This window comes from Chenopodium album, chromosome 10 (assembly GCF_948465745.1).
Source record: "Chenopodium album chromosome 10, dcCheAlbu1.1, whole genome shotgun sequence".
Classification (NCBI taxonomy): domain Eukaryota; kingdom Viridiplantae; phylum Streptophyta; class Magnoliopsida; order Caryophyllales; family Amaranthaceae; genus Chenopodium; species Chenopodium album.
This window is the reverse complement of record NC_137843.1, coordinates 39413991-39435480: the sequence shown is the minus strand read 5'-3', so window position 1 is coordinate 39435480 and position 21490 is coordinate 39413991. Positions and strand designations below refer to the sequence as shown.

The following is a 21490-nucleotide window of genomic DNA, read 5'->3' as shown; positions in this document are numbered from 1 at the left end:
AGATTTAATGTATCATTGCACAATATATATTGATACCATAAACTTAAGTAAGAATATAAAAATAAAATCAAATTCTTAACATAATTGATCATATACATAGTACTAGATTAAAATCCCGTGCAATGCACGGTTGTTAAATATTTTTGACAATAATATTACAAATATAAAGTATATAAAAGATATTTAGAAATATTTCATTTGGGTAAACATGTAATATGAATTTATGATTATCAAATAGAAAGAAAGTACATAAGGTATAAATAGTTTACTTAAAGATTTTGTACAAAAAAAAAAAGGCGAGAAAATTTTTCACAAGGTAATGACAAGTGTCATGGAAGGATTTGCTTTTAGTATAGGTTAATAGATAGATTGTGTACTACTCTACCGTCTTTACAAGATTTTTTTTTTTTTAAAATTTTTTTGTATTTAATTTATGTATGAAAAGCTTGCTAGGAAAGACATGAAAAAATATTTGAAGTCACTAGATTATTGAAAAAAAAGGCGTAAGAGACAATGAAAGATATGGAGTAGTGGGTAAAAAAGGAACTCTATTTACGGGCTAAATACATATTGTTAAGATATTTATTTGGTTAACCAGAAAGGAATGATACTTCGTATAATTTTTTGGTGAAATGTAAACATACATATATGCGTATTTTAAAATACTTATTTTTCTAAAAATAGACTCCTTCATAAATCATAATAAAACCATTTTAAGAAGTAATAACTTAGACAAATTAAATATATTGTTTATTAAATACTCCGTAATTGTTATTGAATATTACCGTGCATGACACGGGATATAACCTATTATTCTAAAACTGCGTGCCTTAAACGTGTCCGGATCCCTCGCTGGGCTTTTAATGGGGCTCCAAGGCCTCCAACACTCCCACCCATTGAATTGCTCTAATTGTGAATGACTCAATAAGAAATTTCTCTCTCAGTTCTCTTTTGAAGCGCACCTGACGTTCTCCATTGAGGCGCCTTATAATACCTTACACATTGAAGCAGCTTCTGAGGTACATTATTGTTTATTTTTGTCATCATCATATCAATTTCGCATTCTAGGGTTTACTTTAATTGTCAGTGTAGTAAGTTTAGGGTTCGAAAATCTGAACTATTGATTCTAATTACTAAGATTATGAAAGATCATAAACAGCGATTATGTGGTTAGAAAAGAAAATTATGATTGGTAATTGAATCAAATATCCCTAATTATTTGATAATTGAATCAAATATCCCTAATTTTTTGATGATTGAATCAAATATCCCTAGTTATTTGATAATTGAATAAAATTTGGTTGCTAATGTATTGCAGAATCCTTTGATGTTAGGATTGAACTATGAAATTAGGCCTCTTCTCGCTGGGCTCAGGCCGGCTGCCCCTCCTGCCCTGGCTCTGGGACGGGCCTGGCCTTCCCGACGTCTGCACACTGCTGCTCCTCTTGCTCAAGGTAGTCATTCTTTCTTAAGCTGATTCTTGCTTAATTGTCTAATTGATGTTAGAACAAATTGGGTATTGTGTTTGGTCTCATTTATTGAATTTTACATTGAGTAAAATGTAGTTAAATTGTTTGCCCGCAATGAACTTATTACCTAAACATCATCAACTGTATAGTTTACAATGACTCTCGGAATTGGATATTGTTATGATACTTAGTGTCTTGGACATGTCATATTGGACTTGTACATGTTGGGAAATTGACAAGTAATTTACTAAGACTAGGAGTGAGTCGGAAAATAAATCATGTTGGGCTGGATTTGTCTGCCTAATTTTAAAATTATTATGGCTACCTTTGGTATTGATGCACAATATTAGGAGCCTGGGAGGGATTCTGAAATCTTAGTTCACCATCAAATAAGAGGATTCAAAGGTGATTGCTGGTGCAGGTTGGCAAAGGTTCCAGTGTTCAATTTAGCTGTGACATTCTCCAGAACCCATACCAAGCTTACAAATGCGGCTAGCTCTCCTTAAGATTCAAATATGCAAAACTGAAAGCATTCTGTTAGATGGTAACACCCTAATTAAACTACCAATGTGCTTGAAGGTTTAGACCTTACTGAACTAATACCTCAAGAAGAAGATGTAAATGTAAGCCGGATTTCCTGAAGCATGCTGTGCTGCTATTAGGAGATATGTCCATGGTCCCATCGCCTTACCAAATAATACTTCACTAGTGGTTTCGTCATGATTTGTGCTTGCAAAGTCCATTTATGGGTGTTAGTATACCAAACTCTTGTTTAGTTAAGCTAGTCTGTTGTCAAGCAAAGTGTGATGAAACTATTATTGTTATCTTACAAGTTTATTACATCACCGTAGTCCATTATAGTTCTAATGGTAATAATGTTATGTTGACCAAGAAGTAGGTGCGCTGCGTACAGATAGTGCTGTGAGTTTAAGAGGAGTGCCTCTTACTTTATTAGCTGCAGAAAAGGAAGAAGCCAAGGCTGTTTTGATGTTATTTCTGAAAAAACAGGGTTTGAACAAAACTGCTGCATCAAGAGCCATAAACAAGTCAGATCTTTTCATTGACCACCTCGTATCCCAGCTTCACTCCATTCACAAATCTCGGTATCTCGTAGGTTTGACTTCAATAGAACTATCACATTTATATTAATATATTATTACATATCAATGACTCAAAGAGGGAGATGCTTGATTGGAAATATTTAATTTGCAGGTAGGGAGCTGACAACCCTCGAAATCAGAGATGCTCTTATTCCTTACCTTGAAAACCTGCAAATAGAGCATGGAAGCAATCTGGTTGATGTCGTGGAGAACTTTCCAAATGTGCCTGTTAACGAAAATGTGACAGCAGAAGTTGTCTCCCCAAGTGTAATTTTGGAATCTAAAAAGCTGCCTGATGAGACTTCAGAATCCCGGAAGCTCAAGGCCATTGCACGGGTTAGTGGGTCTGTCCCTATAGATAAGCTTCCTCAGCATGTTATTTATCTCATTGAACTTGGAATGGATCTTGAGGATATCCAGCAGATTACTCGAAAGTTCCCAGCTTTTGCTTACTACAGTTTGGATGGAAAAGTCAGACCTGTGGTTGAGTTTCTTCTTGAACTTGGAATTCCGAAAACCGAATTACCCATAATTCTTCGTAAGAGACCACAATTATGTGGAATTAGTCTTTCTGAAAATCTAATACCCACCATGAAGTTCTTGGAGGGCTTGGGTTTGGACAAGGAAAAATGGGCAAAAGTAATATACCGATTTCCCCCCCTTCTTACATATAGCAGGCAAAAGTTAATGTCAACAGTTGATTTTCTATATGAAATGGGTCTCACAGCACAGGATGTTGGCAAGATTCTGACCCGTTGTCCCAACATAATAAGCTATAGTGTTGAGGAAAACTTGCGCCCAACAGCAGAGTATTTTTCTTTACTGGGTATTGATGCGGCTGTTGTTCTGCAACGATCACCGCAGACTTTTGGACTAAGCATCGAAAGAAATCTCAAGCCTATTACAGCATTTTTCTTGGAGAAGGGCTATAGTTTGGAGGATCTTAGGACCATGATCCAAAGGTATGGGGCCTTGTATACTTTTAGTTTGGTAGAAAACATGATACCAAAATGGAATTTCTTTTTAACCATGGGGTATCCACAATCAGATCTTGTCAAGTTTCCCCAATTCTTTGGCTACAGTTTGGAAGAGAGGATTAAGCCAAGGTTTGCTCTTGTCAGGCAGTATGGGGTGAAGTTGATACTGAACCAAGTGTTGTCTTTATCAAGCGATGAACTTGAAAAGGTTCTGAAAAGGAAGTTGAAACGAAATGGTGGGAAGGTTATAACGGAATAGCCTTATAAGTGTTGTCTTTATCAAGTGGGAAGGCTCCGAAACGGTGGGAAGATTCTAGTGGTATAGCATTTTTTGGATGCTATATCATTTGACATGTTCAACACGATGAAGCTGCTCATATAGTTGATTTTGTTAGGGGTTTTCGTCAGTTGACTGGAAAAAATAGTTGATTAGAAGAATGTACAGTTACTAGAATGACTTCTTCGAAAATGTACTCTGATTGATTGAGTACTCTTTGTCAGCTGTAGTGTTAAGGAAAACTTTTGGCATGATGCATGTATTGCTTATTCCAGCCTTTTCACTACATGCTACATTGTGAAATTTTGACTGTTGATAATAGTTGTGTAAATGATACAGTCATGTCAAATGGGTTGAGGTGTGTACAAATGTACAATAAATCCATGTTGGTCCATTTGATATTTCCTTTGGCCTGCAATTGGTGTACCTATGAAATATGAATTTGATTAAGCAATGCAGAGCTGATTCTAACAATTTTCCAAATTATGTCAAAAGGACGGTGTTCTCCATGTACATCCTCCTGTAGTCTTGTCTTTGCTGCAGTGAATGATTTCTGCATCCCTTTCCTGTTGATATTCTCTGTTAGTCTTTGCTTTTCCACTTCTGTGATGTTTAGATATTATTTGATTTCCACTTATTCATCTGTAGCTGTCATTTGGTGTTACTTTTTCTTCATCTTGGTTCTTGCATCGGTATCATGCTGTAGAAAGTGCCAATCATTTGATGCTTATAATTCTATCATCAGTATTACTGCTGTAGGAAGGGCCTTCTATATGATTACTCTGCAGTATCCTTTATGGCATTACGTAGTGATATTATGCAACTAAAATGAAGTGAAAAGTGTTTATTGTTCTGGCTGTCTGATTTTATATCAGCTTGCATATTCAGGTTTGAAGATTTTATCATTAGAATCTATCCAAGTGTCAGGCTTGGTAATGTATAATTTTTATTTTTTTTTTCTTCTTATTTAAAGCTCAAGTATCCATACCTAGTCGGTTGTCAAGGATGTCACACGGACACTAGAGATAAAATGAGGAGTCTAATTAACATAGGTTATCACCACCTCTATTCGGAACAAGAATTAGCTACTGAGTTTTTGTGATATGATTTCTTTTGGCGTAATGTTACCTGTGGTATTTACTCAGAGTTTGAGTGCCAATGATGCTCCTTGATTTAGGCTTTACTCCTAAACAAGAGCCTTGTCTGTGCCAAGATGTATGCTTGTTTAAAATTTACATGTTTACTCAACTTATGTCCTGCTATTTTGATGCAAACTGGTTTAGTGATTTTTGAACTAATCAACCAAATGATTCAGCAAGTAGAACTGTATATTACTTGTTTGGCTTCTTGCTTAGAATTGTAAAAGTGCATCAAGTTCAAGTATGCTTGAGCTTGCCACAGTCGTAGTCTGTGTTTTTCTGCTGTTCGGATCAATTCACTAACAAAAAACTCATCAACTGCTCTGTCGCTTTCCAGACAGACTTTGCTGCTGTAATAAGCAGCACTAGTAGAAAAAAGCAAAAAGGCTTCATAGATTAGAACTATCAGTTCCCCATAATTTAGATCTACTTCCTCCCCCCTCACCTCACTCGACACTCTCACTCTCACTCTCATTCTCAACTACCACCACAGCCCTCCTCCATTACTGCTGCTTGTGTAGCGGCAGTGGCAACTTTATCAAAACTGCGGCCTTGCTGATGAAGATATTAAAGCAAACCCTAAATAAACCAAGGAGAATGATGCTGATGGTGAGGTCTCTATTGGCGATGCTGCTCCTCACCAGGTTTCTCTCTCTCTCTGTTCTTCGTTGCTTTTATATGATTTGGGTTAAGGTTTTGATTTCGTTGAGTTTAGGATTTTGATTTTCTATGATGTTTTTCAGATACCTACAACCAATTCTGGTTCTTGTAGTGGAGGTGGGGTTGGAAGATTTGGTTTTTATGTCAGATCCATGGTCAAAGTTTCATTGACTTTGAACTCGAGCTCGAATTTGAAGCCTTCTGGGAATGAGAATGGGAGCTCTAATGTCTCTGATTTTGTGGTTGAAACTAATGATTTTCTGTCATCTGATCGTGTTGATGATTTATTTGGCAAATTTGGAAAATGTGGTCCGGTTTAAAGCGGGTTTCTAAAGATGGGATCGGACGATTTGATACCGGGGTTTTAGTGAAGCAATACTGCCAATGATAGGAATGCAAGCTTGTATAGCCTAAATTTTATCGTATGTTGATAATCTCCATGTTATTGTATAATTAATGAGCCAACTCCATTTGCATGTACCCGGTGTACAGTATTTTTACTGTACATCGGGTTTTTCTCACGTGCAACTTCTTTATTGTTTTTTTTTTTTTTTTTTAAAAATAGCGGAATTTAAAATCACGGAATTTTATACCTAAATCAAAAAAACGCAGAACAATGGAGGAGAGAGAAAGTGAGAAAACGCAGCTCTCGATGATCCATTGAGGAGAGAGAAAGTGAGAAATCGCAAAAATTGCAAAAAACGATCATCAATCGAGGAGAAAAAAGGTTAGAAAACGCAAAAATTGCAGAAATCGATCATCAATAAAGGAGAAAAAAGGTGAGAAAACGCACAAATAGAAGAATTCGATCATCAATCGAGGAGAAAAAAGGTGAGAAAACTTACAAATTGCAGAAATCGATCATCAATGGAGAATTCGACTTTCGATACAACAAAATGCAGCAATCTCATTCACGAATTGCTACAAAAACAGAGGCAACTTGAGACTGAATTTGAAATCGATTTAAATCGATCGATTATAGAAGAAGAAGAAACTTATTGTTTTGGAGATGAATTCGTACCAATATTCAACCATCCAGACAATGCAGAAGCAATTGATAATGCAGAAGACGCAATACACAATGCTGAAAATCAAGTGGTTCCTGATAAATCAATTGATTCAAATTCAGAACAAACAACCAAAACAAATGCAACTGAAGGTAATTTCTATAAATTTTTGAGATTGTATGCTAAAAAGAACCCTTTGAATACATAATTGTTACCCTTTTTATGCATAAACGGACCCTATTTATGCCTAAATGTTACCCTCAGATTGAATGCAGAACTTTTGAGATTGCATGCAAAAAGTAACCCTTTGATTGCCTAAATGTTACCCTTTTCATGCTTAAAAGTGACCCTATTTATGCACAAATGTTACACTCAGATTGTATGCAAAAAGTAACCCTTTGAATGTCTAAATGTTACCCTTTTCATGCTTAAAAGTGACCCTATTTATGCACAAATGTTACACTCAAATTGTATGCTGAAAATTCAAGTTGTATGCAGAAAGTATCCCTTTGAATGCCTAAATGTTACCTTTTTCATGCATAAAAGTTACCCTATTTTCACACGAATGTTACCCTTTTTTATGCTGGCTGTGGTTATTATCTGATTTGTTTTTATTAAATAACAGATACAAATCCAATTGATGCTTCTGGTTTAGATCTTAGAGGATCATTTGTTGGTGTGGTAAGAGAAACTTTTGAAGAAATTTTGGAATTGTATGAAAAACATGCTGCTATACTGGGATTTTCAATAAGAAAACATACAACTAGATTCAAACAACACACAAAAATAGTAACTGAGAAAAACTATGTGTGTTCTGCTGAGGGAAAGAGACATTCAGGTCAGAAGAAAACAAAGTTAGTTGAAATGGTTGATGAAGAGGATGTAAATGTAAAAGCAAGAAAGCCAAGACAAGTAGCCATTACAAGATCAAATTGCAAGGCATGCATAAGAGCAAAAGTGAATAAAGAAGGACAGTTTGAGGTGGTGTCTCATGTTATTCAGCATAACCACGAGCTAACAAAGCCACAGTGGCATTATTTGCATCGTTCTGAAAGAAAAATGACAAAGGAAAAAACTGAAGCAATCAAAACAATGAAATCTTCAGGTTTAACTACAATGGACACTTACTATTACATGGCTACAGAGGCTGGAGGAGAACAGAATGTAGGCCATAGTGTTGTAGATCACCTGAATTTTTGCTCAAGGTTAAGAATGGAACAAATTGAGGCTGGAGATGCTCAAACTTTAGTGAACATTTTAAGTCAAGAACAATCAGAGGATCCAAACTTCTTTTTTAGAGTGAAGTTTGACAAAGAAGGAAGAATTTGCAATATCTTTTGGAGAGATTCAATGATGCTAGAAGACTATGGGATATATGGAGATGTTCTTGTCTTTGATACAACATACAGAACCAACAGATATAATCTTATATGTGCTCCATTTGTTGGCATAAATAACCACTGGCATAATTGTATGTTTGCATGTGCTTTTATTGGGGATGAAACAACAGATTCATTTGTGTGGTTATTACAAACCTTCTTCAAAGCTATGGAGGATAGAAAACCAACTTCAATATTCACTGACCAGGACCAAGCAATGGCAAATGCAATTCTGGAGGTAAAAGATTTATATTGACATCTTACAGATTTGAGATCTGACAATAAAGTTTTTCTTTTCACATAAAAGTTACCCTTTTATCTGCATAAAGTTATCCTTTTTAGTGCATAAAGTAACCCTTTTAACAGCATAAAGTGACCCCTTTATTTTCAATGCAGGTGATTCCAAATACAAGGCATAGACTTTGTATATGGCATTTGGAGCAAAATGCCATAACCAGATTTGGAGCTCTTAAAAAAGACAAAGAATTCAAATTTGCATTCAACCAGTGCTTAAAGATGTGTGTGACAGAACAAGAATTCGAAGAAAAGTGGCAGGCAATGTTGCAGAAATATGAGTTGACAGAACACTCTTGGTACAAAAGAGTGTATGAGTTGAAAGACAAATGGTGTCCTGCCCTTAGTAGAGATTTCTTTTCAGCAGGAATCTTATCGTCACAAAGGAGTGAAAGCACTAATCATGCTATAGGATTCAGAGCAAGTAAAACAACTACTTTGACAGAATTTTATACCATATTTAAGAAGACAACCAATCGTTGGAGAAGCACAGAGAAATATGATGAGTTTACCTGTAGCAAGTCAATAGCATTCACTTCATTGCCTCTCTCTAGAATGCTAAAGCATGCTGCACAGGTAAAAGTTAACTGACAACTACATAAATTACACCTAATATATGGCAATTTAAATGAACCTACATGATTTTGATGTACAGGTTTTCACTTTATCACTCTTTAGAGATTTTGAAGAGGAGTTTGGATACTCTATGGCAACAACTGTTCAGATGTTAGGCAGTAATGAAGAATGCCTACTTTATCAAGTAACACTAGAAGACAAGCCATGGTCTGCACATCAAGTAAACTATATACATGAGAGCCAAACTGTATGGTGCACTTGCAAAAATTTTGAAGCATCTGGATGGTTATGTTATCATTGCATCAGAATTCTACATTTGCATTCAGTAACAAGAATACCAGATAAGTATGTTTCAAAAAGATGGACTAAGTTTGCAAAAACAGAGGCATGGGATAGGTTGAAGAATTAGGATCCTAAACAGCGATATATTCCATGGAGGCAAACAATGATGAGGAAATACTACAATCTAATCTTAAAAAGTCAATAAAATGAAGACACAAGAGCATTTATGGAAGAAAGCTTCAGAAACAGTCTTAAAATGGTGGAAGACTTACTTGCTATTGCTGCTCAGAAAGAAAGTGCAGAAGCTGCTTCTAACATTCCTGATGTGGCAGACAGCACTCAAAGCAATACTGACGTTTCTTCAGCATCGAGTACAAGCACAAGTGTACCACAAATACTTGATCCTAAAACGGCTGTAACAAAAGGAAGAAGCAAGAGAGCAAAAGGAGGACTTGAAAAAAGCAAGAGAAAAAGAAAACCAGCACTGCCACCTCCAAATTCAGAATTTGGATCAAAAACACCTAACTTACGACTCTTTTAAGATCTTTTTTTGAACATTTTTTTTTTGAAATTAATATACCTTGTATTGTTAAACTATTTTTCTTTTGTTTTTTTACTCTATGACAAGTTTAATGAAAATGTGATTGACACTTTTATTAGCAGATATTTAATTCTTGGAAACATCAACTTATGTTACCCTTTTCATGAATTAAAGTGTCCCTTTTCATGCATAAACGTTATCCTTTATATCCACTAAAAGTTACGCTTTCTGGTAATAAAAGTTACCCCTTTTGTCAATAAAAGTTACTCTTTTTACGCATAAAAGTTACCCTATCTATCCAAAAAAAGTATACCTTATCCTTTCTATACACTAAATTAACCTTTTCTTTGTTAATAGTTACCCTTTCAAGTAATAAAAGTTACCCCTTTTGTCAATAAAAGTTACCCTTTTCATGCATAAAAGTTACCCTATCTACCCAAAAAAGTATACCTTATCAAATATAAAAAGTAACCCTTTTTATGCCACAAAGTAACCCTTTTTATGCACAAAAGTGACCCCAAAAAACATACACAAGAACCTTTCAAATTACTTAATGTATGCACATACATCAGTATTCCAAAAGAACAAAAAACTAACCACTAAGTTTAATTACATCATTTAACTTGATGTATATGCACAAACATTAAGTTTTTTCATTGTTCAAAAAATGCTCCTAGACCTAATCAACCTTTGCTTCTAACAGTCATTTCACCCTTTAGAAGGAGTGTACTTGTCTGTCTTCTATTTTGCCCTTTTTCCTTTGGGATTCTCTTCGTCTGCCTCTGCCTTTGCTTCTACTTCAGCTGCCATTATTCTTTCTTCATTATCTTTCTTCTTCTTTGCAGCAATTGCATCCTTTCTTCTCATTTCAATTTCTTGGCAATAAGCAGGATCTTTCTTCTTCTCATTGAACTTCTCTAATTCTGACAACACATCATTCCTAGATTCATTCAAATCACACAGCACCAGTGTCGTACAAATCTCACCTCGCAGAAATTTTCTCCCAATAATCTCACAACAGAAAAAAAAAAACTTATCAATATGTAATTAATAAAAGCATTAGAAAGGGAAAAACTACATACAAAATAGATGAATAATTACTGTTTTGAGTTCATTTAATTTGAACGATTCGCCAACAAAATGGAGCATGTGATACATAACAAACACCCCACAGTCCAAATTGTCAACTTTTTCTTTTCTCCATTCCAACTCAACAATTTGAAACCTATAAGAAGGTAGCTGAACACTCTTTGGATGATTTCTTTTTCCGAGAAAAACACCCATTTGATCACACTGACATAAAATATAAAAGTTTAGAATAAAATAAAACAAGAAAAAAGAAAAATTTTTTTTTAATGGAAACAATAAGTAAACAGAAACATAACAATGAAATCAACATAAACATACCAAGTGTGAAGACAATTCTTTGGTATATTCAAGAGCATCATCATGCCAGATGATATTGTCAAGATAATATACCACCTCTTTTGTATGATCAATAACAAACAAAATGTAGTGATTCTCAATAAGAACAGGAAAATATATCTGAAACAGAAAAAATTAAAACACTGATTTAGACAGATTAACACAAAACAGAACTTTTTTAAAGTTTTGATAGTAATTTATCATGAAATATACCAGTTCAGCATCCATAATATCACATTCAGGATTCTCATAGCTCACCCAACCTTCCCATAAACCGTGCAAATCATTAACAGCTTGTGAAACTTCACCTTTGCCAATGTTTTCACAAACATGCAAGAATGCAAACTATTAAAAGTATGAGAACTTGTTTATATAAAAAGATAATAACTTTAGTGCACATAAAGGGTAACTTTAGTGCACATAAAGGGTAACTTTAGTGCATATATAAAAAAAAAATCAAATTACTTACACTTTACCTCACACCAAAGAAGAATTTTCGAGGACCAGAATCAAAACATGCCTTCTCGTTCAAATACAGACAGTAGCAATCAATGATGCACCATCTAATTCTAAGTGGAGCTACCAGGGATACCATGTCTTCTCTTGGAATTAAAAAATTCATCCCAATAGTAACAAGATTCTCACTGCAACAATAAAAAATAAGATAAGCATTAAACAAAAAAATAAAGGAAAAAAAACATATAAAATATAATTATTATAAAAAATGACATTTAACTTCCTCATCATTGAATCATCCTTCAGTAAACAATAATCAAGAATTTCCTGATGTAACTTGGGCAATTTCTTGAAAATCCGAGCATTAGACCTCAAAAACAGAGTAAGAAAAGGAACATCCACACCTACTGGCCCACAGTCGAGTGAGCAAAAAGATTTATTGCCTCTGACGATACGTCTAGAAGCATTTGCTACAGAAGGCCCAGCATCATCCTCAGACCTATTCATCAAAACACTTTTTCCTTTACCATTGACATCATCCTCAGACCTATTCAAATTCAAATCTTCTGCAGGTTCATTATCAGGATCATCATTGTTATGACCTTCAGGTTCATAAAAATCACGAAACATTTCATGAATAGACTTCATCTTGTTACACTCCTCAATTAAACCATCTAAAAGCTTCAGGTAATGAGGATCAGAAAGTAACTGTTGTGTTTGAGAAAATACAACAGGATCATCAGAGGATAATGATTCAGTTCTGCGAGAAGCAATCATATCACTCAAGGTTTGAAAACCCTGTGACTGAACCAACAATAATACATCCATATTTCTTTTGACCAAAAGAAATGTTTCATGAACAGCCTGCAAACATATGAACCAATAAGAAACTATACAAATGTAAAAAATAAAAATAAAAAACAAATGAAAATTCATGATATATGCATAAAGTTACCCTTTTAAATGCATAAAGTTACCCTTTAAAATGCATAAAGTAACCCTTATAACTGAATATTTAGGGTAACTTTAGTGCACAAAAAGGGTAACTTTAGTGCACAAAAAGGGTAACTTTAGTGCATATAAAGAGATAATAACTAAATAAAAAAAAAAGAGCACTTACATCAGTTGAAATTTCTTTAATTTCATCATCAGTCATCACACTTTCTGGAAGATCAAATGCAAGAATGCGGCCACTTCTACCACTTGTAGAAGCCCCTTGACCACAAGTTTGCTTAACAACAGGAGTTATAGGATCCCTAACTTCAGGCTGTGAAACAGGATATGTAAGGGTATCCAATGGTCCCTGCCCAAAATCACCAGCTTTAATCTCCAAATTGATCCGCTTCTTAATCTTCGCATCAGTCCAATGTTGAATCAAAGGAAGGGTACTACTTTCCTTTTCTCCTTGGAAATTTAATCGATGAAAATACATAATTTGCAAAGCTAGCAAACAACCACTTACATTTTGAGCATTTTCATCATTCTTATAATTCACAATAGCCTTCTTTAATTTTTTCAAAACATATGAACACCAATCAAATGTTTTGATTTCATCAACATTTTCCACAGCCTTCAGCAACTTCAATGAAACAGTCCTATTAGTAGTAGGAGCTAAGAAGCTAGACATAGCATGTAGCACAAAACATCTCTTGAATTCTTCACCACCATCATCCAAATCAACCATCCTAGACTCCACTTTTGACAAATGTAGAGGTTGCTTCTCAGTAAGACCATAATCATGTCTCCATGACTGAATGATACGTTTATCTACACTACCTTCTTCAGGATTCTTCTGAAGTTCAGGAATAGCAATCTCACTCATAGGCAAGCCAAAGACATCACATATATCATTTTTAGTAACTACAAACTCTTTACCAGCAGCAATAGTGAACATGCAGCTACCTCCATTAAAGTGTTCAACCAGCCAATGTAGCATTTGACGATTCAAAGTTTTCAATTTCAGATGTAATAAACCACCAAAACCTATTTCTTCAATAGCTTTTTGTTGATTAGGACTAAAATTACTCATCATTAATTCCAATGTGTGTGGTCTACACCTTGCAATCAAGGGTCTTTTTTCCCTAAATAATAATAATATAAGTAAAACAATATCAGAATCAGAATCAGAATCATGATATATATGATTAAAAAAATACAAAACAAAAAACATTTATACTTACACAACAGTATCAGAATCAGAATCAGAAACTACTTGCAATTCAGCATCTGCTTTGGCCTTCTTAGATACAATTTTAGACTTCTTAGGAGATGCTTTAACCTTCTGAGACTCTGCTTTGGCCTTCTTAGGAACAGTTTTAGCCTTCACAGTTTTAGCCTTCACAATGTTAGACTTCCCAGTTTTAGACTCTGTTTTGTCCTTCTCAGGAGCTGTCTTGTTCTTTTTAGCAGGCTCTTTACCCATTCCTTTTCCCCTTGAAGGCGATTTATAACGATATCCACCTATTGAACCACCTATATCTAATTAATACAAAGGATAACCATAAATTACAAATTCACAAATTACTCAGGGGAAAATTTAGAATATATGCATAAAAATCCTTTTAAATGCAAAAAGTGACCCTTTTAAAAGAATAAAGTGACCATTTTTACTGCATAAAGTCACCCTTAAAATACAACAAGTAACCCTTTTAAATAAAAAAGTAACCCTTTAACAAGCATAAAGTGACCCTTTTAACTATATAAAGTGACCCTTTTAACTATATAAAGTGACCCTTTTCACTGCATAAAGTCACCCTTTAAACTACAACAAGTAACCCTTTTAAATACAAACGTGACCCTTTTGACAGAATAAAGTGACCCTTTTCACAGCATAAAGTGACCCTTTTCAAAGCATAAAATAACCTTTGTCATGCATATAAATAACATATGTATATATTACTCACACACAATGCACAATGCACATATTACTGGTACTCAAACACATATACACAAACACAATGCAGAGATGCATACTATTCTCATAATCTAACTAAAACCTAACATCAAAATTTGAAGAATAATGAATAAAACTTCTGAAAACAAACATGCAAAATTTGTTTAACATGTAACAACACCACAACACATATATATCAAATTTTGAACCAATTATCACAATGAACAATAAAATAAAGCAAAATTAAACATAATAACTTCAAAATTGAAATTCAATTATCATAATATGCATAATAAATCAACAGAAAACAATAAAAAATAACATGCACTACTAATTCGACATATATAAGCGAAAATTCAATTGAAAATTCGAAAAAATGATGAAAAATTAAATAAACACACCTTCTTCAGCATCTACAACCTTCTTTGTAATCTTCTTCTTCACCATTGCTGAAACTAACACTACAAAAAACGAAAACAAAATCAAAATCAAAAAACCTAAAAATCGAAGAACCAAAACAATTTAAACTAACAAAAATCTCAAAAAAATAAGTAAACTAACCACAATTAAGCGATAAACAACTTCACAAGTGAAAGAAAAGTGAGAAAAAGCTCGAAAAAGCTCGAAAAGCAACAATGGAGGAGAGAGAAATCGCTCGAAATCGCAGTTAACTGGTTTTTAGAGAGAGAAAAACGAGGAGAGAGAAAGCGTGAATGAGTGAATGAAGGAGAAAATCAAGGAGAGAGAAAGTTCTTTTTCTTTAATTTTGGAAATCATAATGAAGCACGTGCCCAGGACAGTTTTCTTGTCCTTAAAATCCGCCATTCAATATCATTATTGAACACCCGCTTTTTTTAAAAATTTGTGTTAATGAGCTATAGTTGGATGGATACTATTTTTTGTGTGTATCTATGTTACTTTTTAAAGGAAACATCCTTTTTTTGGTTGGGAATTTTCCCATTCCAAAAATACCCTTCTAATCTAAAAAATATGAAACCATTTCTAAAAAAAAAACTGCCATCACAAAAATATTTTTTTATTTATTTAACAGTTTTCTTTCCCTAATTATTCTCCCTCTACAATCTTAAACTGATTATTTTTTTTTTTAAAAAAAAACCAACCCCTTCAATCAGTAAAACAAACAAATTAAAAAGTAAAAACTGTTTTACGGCTTTTTATTTATGTTTTTATTTAAAATTTTTCTCCCTCTACAATCTTAAACTTATTATTTTTTCTAAAAAAACCAACCCTCTAATCTGAAAAAAAAAAGGTCCATTCAAAAAAAAAAAAAAAAAACAAAAAAACAAAAAAAATGTAATAACTGACTAAACTATATAAATCACCTTATATTCACGGTTATCAATTGAAAGATAGTCAATTCCCTTGATTGTATATATTTCAATAAGTTCTAATAATTTTTCTCAAAAATTTGTGTAGAAAAACAATTATTCATCATGGGCTATGACTATATCTAATGTACCGTATCAAATTCCAAATCAGGTAAATGTTCATTCATTTATTTTTTTTAACATTGAAAACAAATTAGCAATCAAAATTCCAACTTAATGGAAGTTCGTAAAAATGATTTGTTCTATTCAAACTCATGATTTACAATATATTTTTGTTTCTTTATTATAGAGTTACCCCTGAACTTCATATCCAAAAATGTGTTAAGTTAATAAAAGGCAAAAGGGATTGTGCACGCATTGCGTGCGCCTCTTAGCTTGTTTTTTTAATGTTATGATTGATATATGATCAACTAAAGATATATAAGCTGCATGCTATAGTGTTAATGGCCCTTCCTGCTTATTTATGTTGAACTTTAAACTGAGCAGGAAACCAAAATGCCAAAATATATTGCTTTGTATTATGCTGTTTCACTGTTCGTAGCTCACGCTATGTGTAATTCTGGTCTGTAATTTGTTCCTTGTAAGAGTGTCCAATCATCTTGTCGGCCATCCTGTGAATATCTTTGTGATTGAAATTTCTAATAGATGTGTAAGACTGATGGGTAAGGAATTGTAATTCACTTTAAGAGCCTATAAAGAGTTTCAACTTTGGATTGATAGCTTGAATGGACTTGTAATATGACTGTATTTCCCATCAAGTGTTATTGGTTGATTAGTTGTGTATTTTTTTAGTGCTCTATTCTATATGCTTTGCGTTGGTTTGGGCATGTAAGACGGAGACCCGAGGGTGCACCGGTATGAGGAGTGGAAAAGTGGGACCATGAAGGGTTTAAACGAGGGAGAGGGAGACCGAAAATGACTTGGTTGGAAGGAGTTAGGAAGGATATGAAGTATATGGACTTGCATGAGGATGAGGTATTGGATCGTAAGGGTTGGAGGAGGAAGATTTTTGTAGATGACCACACAGAATAATCAATTTTGGTTCATGTAGCCGACCCCACTTATGGGATTAAGGCTTTGCTTGATTGATTGATTGTTCTATATGCTCATATAAGTGATATAACTATTTTTTTTTGCAGAATCATGGTAATTTAACCAGTCATTGGCCTGAGTTAATGCTAAATAACTTCACAACAAGGCTTGGGTGTCGTGTTGGAAGGTCTCCTTTATTTCCTCTTTAATACTAGCATGCTGATTCTAGTTTTAAGATTGAATTTGATTTTTGTGTTTGGTGGTAAAATGGGTGGAATTAATTGTAATTTTTGGTTAATTTGGACCGGTGTTAACTTAATAAGGTGGATTTTTGTGATGATTGCTCTAGATGTATGTTGCTGTGTTAAATAAAGAAATGAATGTTGATATGACTAATGGGAATGAATGTTATACTCTGGGATTAGCTCCCTGTAGATTTTAGTGTTGGTTTTAAGCTGACATTGTTGCATGTTGTAACACAAGATAAATAATGTATCGGTTGAGGCTAGAGAGACATGGGTGTGAAGGCTTGGGCGGTGTCTAAAGTTCAGTCTAATATCTGTTTGTGATCTTGGTGTTATGAAGCTTTTGAATACCAAAATTTTGATTCTTACTGACTTAATTATGTGCTCATTGGTCTTTATAGTTTAATATCTGTGTGATCTTGTGGAGAACTGGTGGTGACAGATCTTTGCCGGGAAACAAAGTGAACAATGCTGGAGAGAGACGGTGGTGGACCTTCGGCAGCGGTGGGGGACTTACAGCGGTGGTGAAGAACAGGTAGTGTGGTGTCTGTGGTATTGGCAGTAACTCTTATTCTGTCATGGAGCAATTTTTTCCGGAGCTTTGCAAGCGCCATTATTGAGCCGCAAAATTTCCAGAAAATGGAAGAGTGATTATCCCAATTATGGCGCAAAAGTAAACCAAGAAAATTTGCAAGGTGATTCAACTTCATCTTCAATAGTATTACCTTTTCAATTATTTTTGTGTTATTTGATTATTTTGTAGTTTTTTTTTTCATTTCTGGGTATAATATTTTTGGAATAGGGTGTGAATGAAGTTGATTAGTTAATTTTGAAGGAGGATATACAGGAATTTCTTGCTGCCTTCGGGAAGGCCCAGGTTGTCATCTCATCGCTGCTTTAGTAAGTTGTTTACTCTGAATCTCTTGTCGTTTGAATTACTGACATTTTCCTTCACAGTTTATCAATCTGATATAATAAAAATATTCCATGCTACATTGCTACCAATATACTATGCTCAATACTTAGATGATGTTGTGCTACTGTTTTGGGCCTCGAATGATGAGGTGTTTTTTGCATAGGGAGAAGATATAGACATATAGTTCATCCCTATATTTGTCGGTGATGACTTCTGGGAGCAAATTAGGCAAGTTGTTATGGTTATTGGGTTAAATTGTTACTGTGGTACTCCTTGGAATTTGAGCCTACATAGTAGTTAGTTAGTCACTAGTCAGTAACTCTGCTTTAAGTCATAGGGAGAACCCATAGAAGGATTGAAGTCAATGGTAGTGGATACAAACACACCTTCACTGTTCAAGATTAGGGATGGCAATTGGGCGTTGCGGGTACCCCCTCCCCCATACCCGCACCCGCCAAAATTTTTTATACCCGCCACCTACCCGTTACCCACGGCGGGTAAAATTTTAACATCCACACCCGCCTAAGTGGGTAGAAACCTAGATCCACCACCCATATGGATATCCACCACCCGTTTTTTACCCGCCAACCTAACAACATTTGTTTAATAAATTTTCTATAAATATATCATTTTGCCATATCTAAATTATTGTAATTACATAATTTAATTGCATATTATACGTAGTAATCAATTTATGATAAAAAAAATAAAAGTAGTAATAAGTTGGAGGGTAATTGGACGGGTTGGCGGGTAACTAGGCGGGTAGGTGGGTAACTGGCGGGTATGGCATCAAATCCACCACCTACCCGCTACCCACAATGGGTATGACTTTTATACCCATACCCGTCGAAGTAGGACCCTTACCCGCTCCAACTAGGGCGGGTGTGGTGCGGGACTCGCATTTTAATATCCACCTGCCATCCCTATTCAAGATACTCAAAACTTGCTTTATAATGACATTTTTTTTCCCTTCTGGAACTAATTAATAGGTATTCCTCTGTTTTGAGTTTTTGTTTTTAAGTATCTGTTCTCGTTCTTTTTAAAATAGTTTGCTGGACTTTAGTGGACTACTATGACATAAGGTAAACAAAAGCTTCATAACATGAGTATGCTGCATGATGTTACCTCCTCTGCTGCTCCATACTGTTGCCTCTACTGCTCCCTCTGCTGCCCGCTGATGCTGCTGCATGATCCTGCTATTCTCTTACTGCTGTCTGTTCCTTAACCTGCTGTGGTTATGTTCCTGTCTGTTAGGTTTGCGAGTGTACGACTGGAAGGTTGGTGTTTTGTTTCGTCGTTAGTTGACTCTAATTTTTATGATTGGAGTTCTTTTAGTGTTTTCAAGTCTGTGATGGGTTTTGTACTCATTACATTCAAATTTTCAAATCTGGGCGTTGCTCTCAAATTATTTGGTTTCTTTCCTTTAAAAGAGAGAAATCAAGTTACTTGTTCGTGATATTACCTTCCTTTCGTTTCTTGCTTTGGTTTTGTTTTTCAAGCTCCACAGGTTACAAAGAGTTTCTACTGTGGTCAATTACCCAAACGCACCCTCGGTGGAAAAAGAAACCCGGAATAACATGTAATGTAGGCTTCGGCTCGCTAGAATCACAACGGTGCGTCGGTGCTACCTACAAAGTGGTTCCTACACTCATGGGATGACTAAGAAAGCAGTTTGTTTTAAGTTGGTTAGTTATCTTGTGTTCATAAAGAGCAAGTGTTGCTCGACTGCTCGTAGCTTTGTTAGTGTAAGGGTCTTAAAAGGCTCAATTCTTATTGTTTTAGCTTAAATTCTTTTAATATATGCAAATTAATCCATTATATATATTAAAAAAAAAGGAAATATCTAACTCTATATATTAAGTCGGGGAAAAATGCAAAATATATATATATTTTTTTTACGTAAACCGGTGTCTTAAAAGAATCACAAAAGGCACCGGTTCTTGTTTTGAACCGATGCCCTTGTGATTTGTGATTAGCACCAAGCAATTAGGTTTTAAGCTATTATAAACTGGTGCCTTTTACTTTTTTCTACTAGTGCAGAATGTTATTCATTTGCCTTTTCTTGGAGCCAGTGCCTAAAAGCGATTTTAAACCTTGTCTTTTTTTTTTTTTTTTTTTTTTTTTTTTTTTTTTTTTTTTTCTACTAGTGCAGAATGCTATGTATTTGATACGTATCCTAAACTTTCTACAATTGATATGGCTAAGTGCTTGGCCTAGGTGGGTTGTTTTTACTAACAAGGTTCATAGCATTCTTTTGTACCATGAATATTTTGACTTCTTTATTAAGCATTGAAATAGGGTTGGTTGTTATTTTACTTAGGTCTATGTGTACTTGAAAGTGTGTACCCATGTCTGACATGGATGTTTTGTGAAAAAATTTCGAGGTTTTGAACTAAAAATGAAGTGTCTAAGCGTTCTATTCATATTCGACCATTGAGGTTTCGATGTGGGTACTTGAGGTGAAGATGAGCTCGAGTAATATGGCTCATGGTGATGAACTGATGATCCAAGTTGACATAAATGTTACCTAAGCAATTCAACTTTATGGTTTTCAATTTACAATGTTTTCTTTTTCTCCATATTTATGGTAACAAGTATTAAACCATCCCCAAGTGAAGAAAAGAATAAAAAGTACATTATGTGATTGGGTGATAAAATTACTTTTTGGGAATCATGGTTAAACTACAACATTCCCATAATTTATTCAATAACACATGTATCGTTTGTTTGCAGAGAGGTTTATACCAATATTAGATACTTCGTATATTGTAGCAGTACTAATGATTGAGAATTTATTCCACAGAGTAATTAATGAGTTTCATTTGGGGTGGGATCATCATATTCAAGTCAAAGATGTTTCTCTGTATGTAAATATTTGCTCTCATGTATATATTTTCTTCGTTTTAAATTAGATGCACTTTTTGACTTTTGACACTATTTATTAACTTTGCTTGACTAACATTTGTGATTTATAGGTATAAAAAACAAAATCATGTAGGATCTTGTTACATTCACTTCAATATGTACTTAATTAAAATTAAATTTTTTAAGTATTTTTCTACAATATTATCATCAAATATATATTCGATTGAATTTTTCTATTGACAAACGTGATAAAAGAAACATGCATCTAATTTGGAATGAAGGAGGTATTAGCAAAGGCTTGTTAGAGGAAAATGGAAGTTTTTTTGGTTTCTTATCACGGAGGTGGGGGGAATTTTGTCTAATGATGTTGGACCTACATTGGGTTATATCGCAACAAATAAATCTATATTTTTATGTAGTTATTTTGTAATTAGTAATCTGGTAGTAGAGGTATACATTTTTAAAAAATTCTATTTATTATGGACTAGGTTGTGGCCTAGGTAGGCCCGCCCCTAAATCTATCTATGGATATATGTCTTTTAATGAACAAAAAATTTTGCATGCCCCCGGTTTACAATAATTTATTGTAAATCGGGCGCCGCAACACG

At 34.4% G+C, this 21490-nt stretch overlaps 2 protein-coding genes across 5 annotated transcripts; one reads left to right on the top strand and one right to left on the bottom strand.

Moving 5' to 3' along the window:
- Positions 1-887: 887 nt before the first annotated feature.
- On the top strand, positions 888-4142 carry LOC145563924 (transcription termination factor MTERF5, chloroplastic-like). Of its 4 annotated transcripts, XM_081624314.1 has the most exons (5): positions 888-1019; positions 1319-1454; positions 2362-2583; positions 2682-3531; positions 3618-3809. In XM_081624314.1, the coding sequence occupies exons 2-5, from the start codon at positions 1328-1330 to the stop codon at positions 3667-3669; spliced, it is 1251 nt and encodes a 416-aa protein (XP_081480440.1). In that variant the 5' UTR covers positions 888-1019; positions 1319-1327; the 3' UTR covers positions 3670-3809. The 4 variants fall into 4 exon arrangements, with proteins under 4 accessions (XP_081480440.1, XP_081480439.1, XP_081480438.1 ...); XM_081624313.1 differs by having other exon boundaries at positions 2368-2583; positions 2682-4142; XM_081624312.1 differs by having other exon boundaries at positions 2365-2583; positions 2682-4142.
- A 6310-nt stretch (positions 4143-10452) lies between these two features.
- Positions 10453-13078, bottom strand: LOC145563923 (uncharacterized). Its single transcript, XM_081624310.1, has 6 exons — positions 12703-13078; positions 11863-12446; positions 11340-11770; positions 11109-11246; positions 10803-10994; positions 10453-10712 (listed from the first exon to the last, which is right to left on the bottom strand). Exons 1-3 carry the CDS (start codon positions 13012-13014, stop codon positions 11599-11601), a joined length of 1068 nt encoding a protein of 355 aa, XP_081480436.1. The 5' UTR covers positions 13015-13078; the 3' UTR covers positions 10453-10712; positions 10803-10994; positions 11109-11246; positions 11340-11598.
- Positions 13079-21490: the final 8412 nt, after the last annotated feature.

Excerpts from the sequence above, each read along its gene's own strand:
- LOC145563924 (XM_081624311.1), top strand. The coding sequence starts at position 1,328 with ATGTTAGGATTGAACTATGAAATTAGGCCTCTTCTCGCTGGGCTCAGG. Across the intron at positions 1,455-2,361 it reads TGCTGCTCCTCTTGCTCAAG|AAGTAGGTGCGCTGCGTACA; the intron begins GTAGTCATTCTT and ends ATGTTGACCAAG. Across the intron at positions 2,584-2,681 it reads CAAATCTCGGTATCTCGTAG|GTAGGGAGCTGACAACCCTC; the intron begins GTTTGACTTCAA and ends TTTAATTTGCAG.
- LOC145563923 (XM_081624310.1), bottom strand. The coding sequence starts at position 13,014 with ATGTATTTTCATCGATTAAATTTCCAAGGAGAAAAGGAAAGTAGTACC. Across the intron at positions 12,447-12,702 it reads TTAAAGAAATTTCAACTGAT|GCTGTTCATGAAACATTTCT; the intron begins GTAAGTGCTCTT and ends ATATGTTTGCAG. Across the intron at positions 11,771-11,862 it reads GATGATTCAATGATGAGGAA|TGAGAATCTTGTTACTATTG; the intron begins GTTAAATGTCAT and ends TTATTGTTGCAG.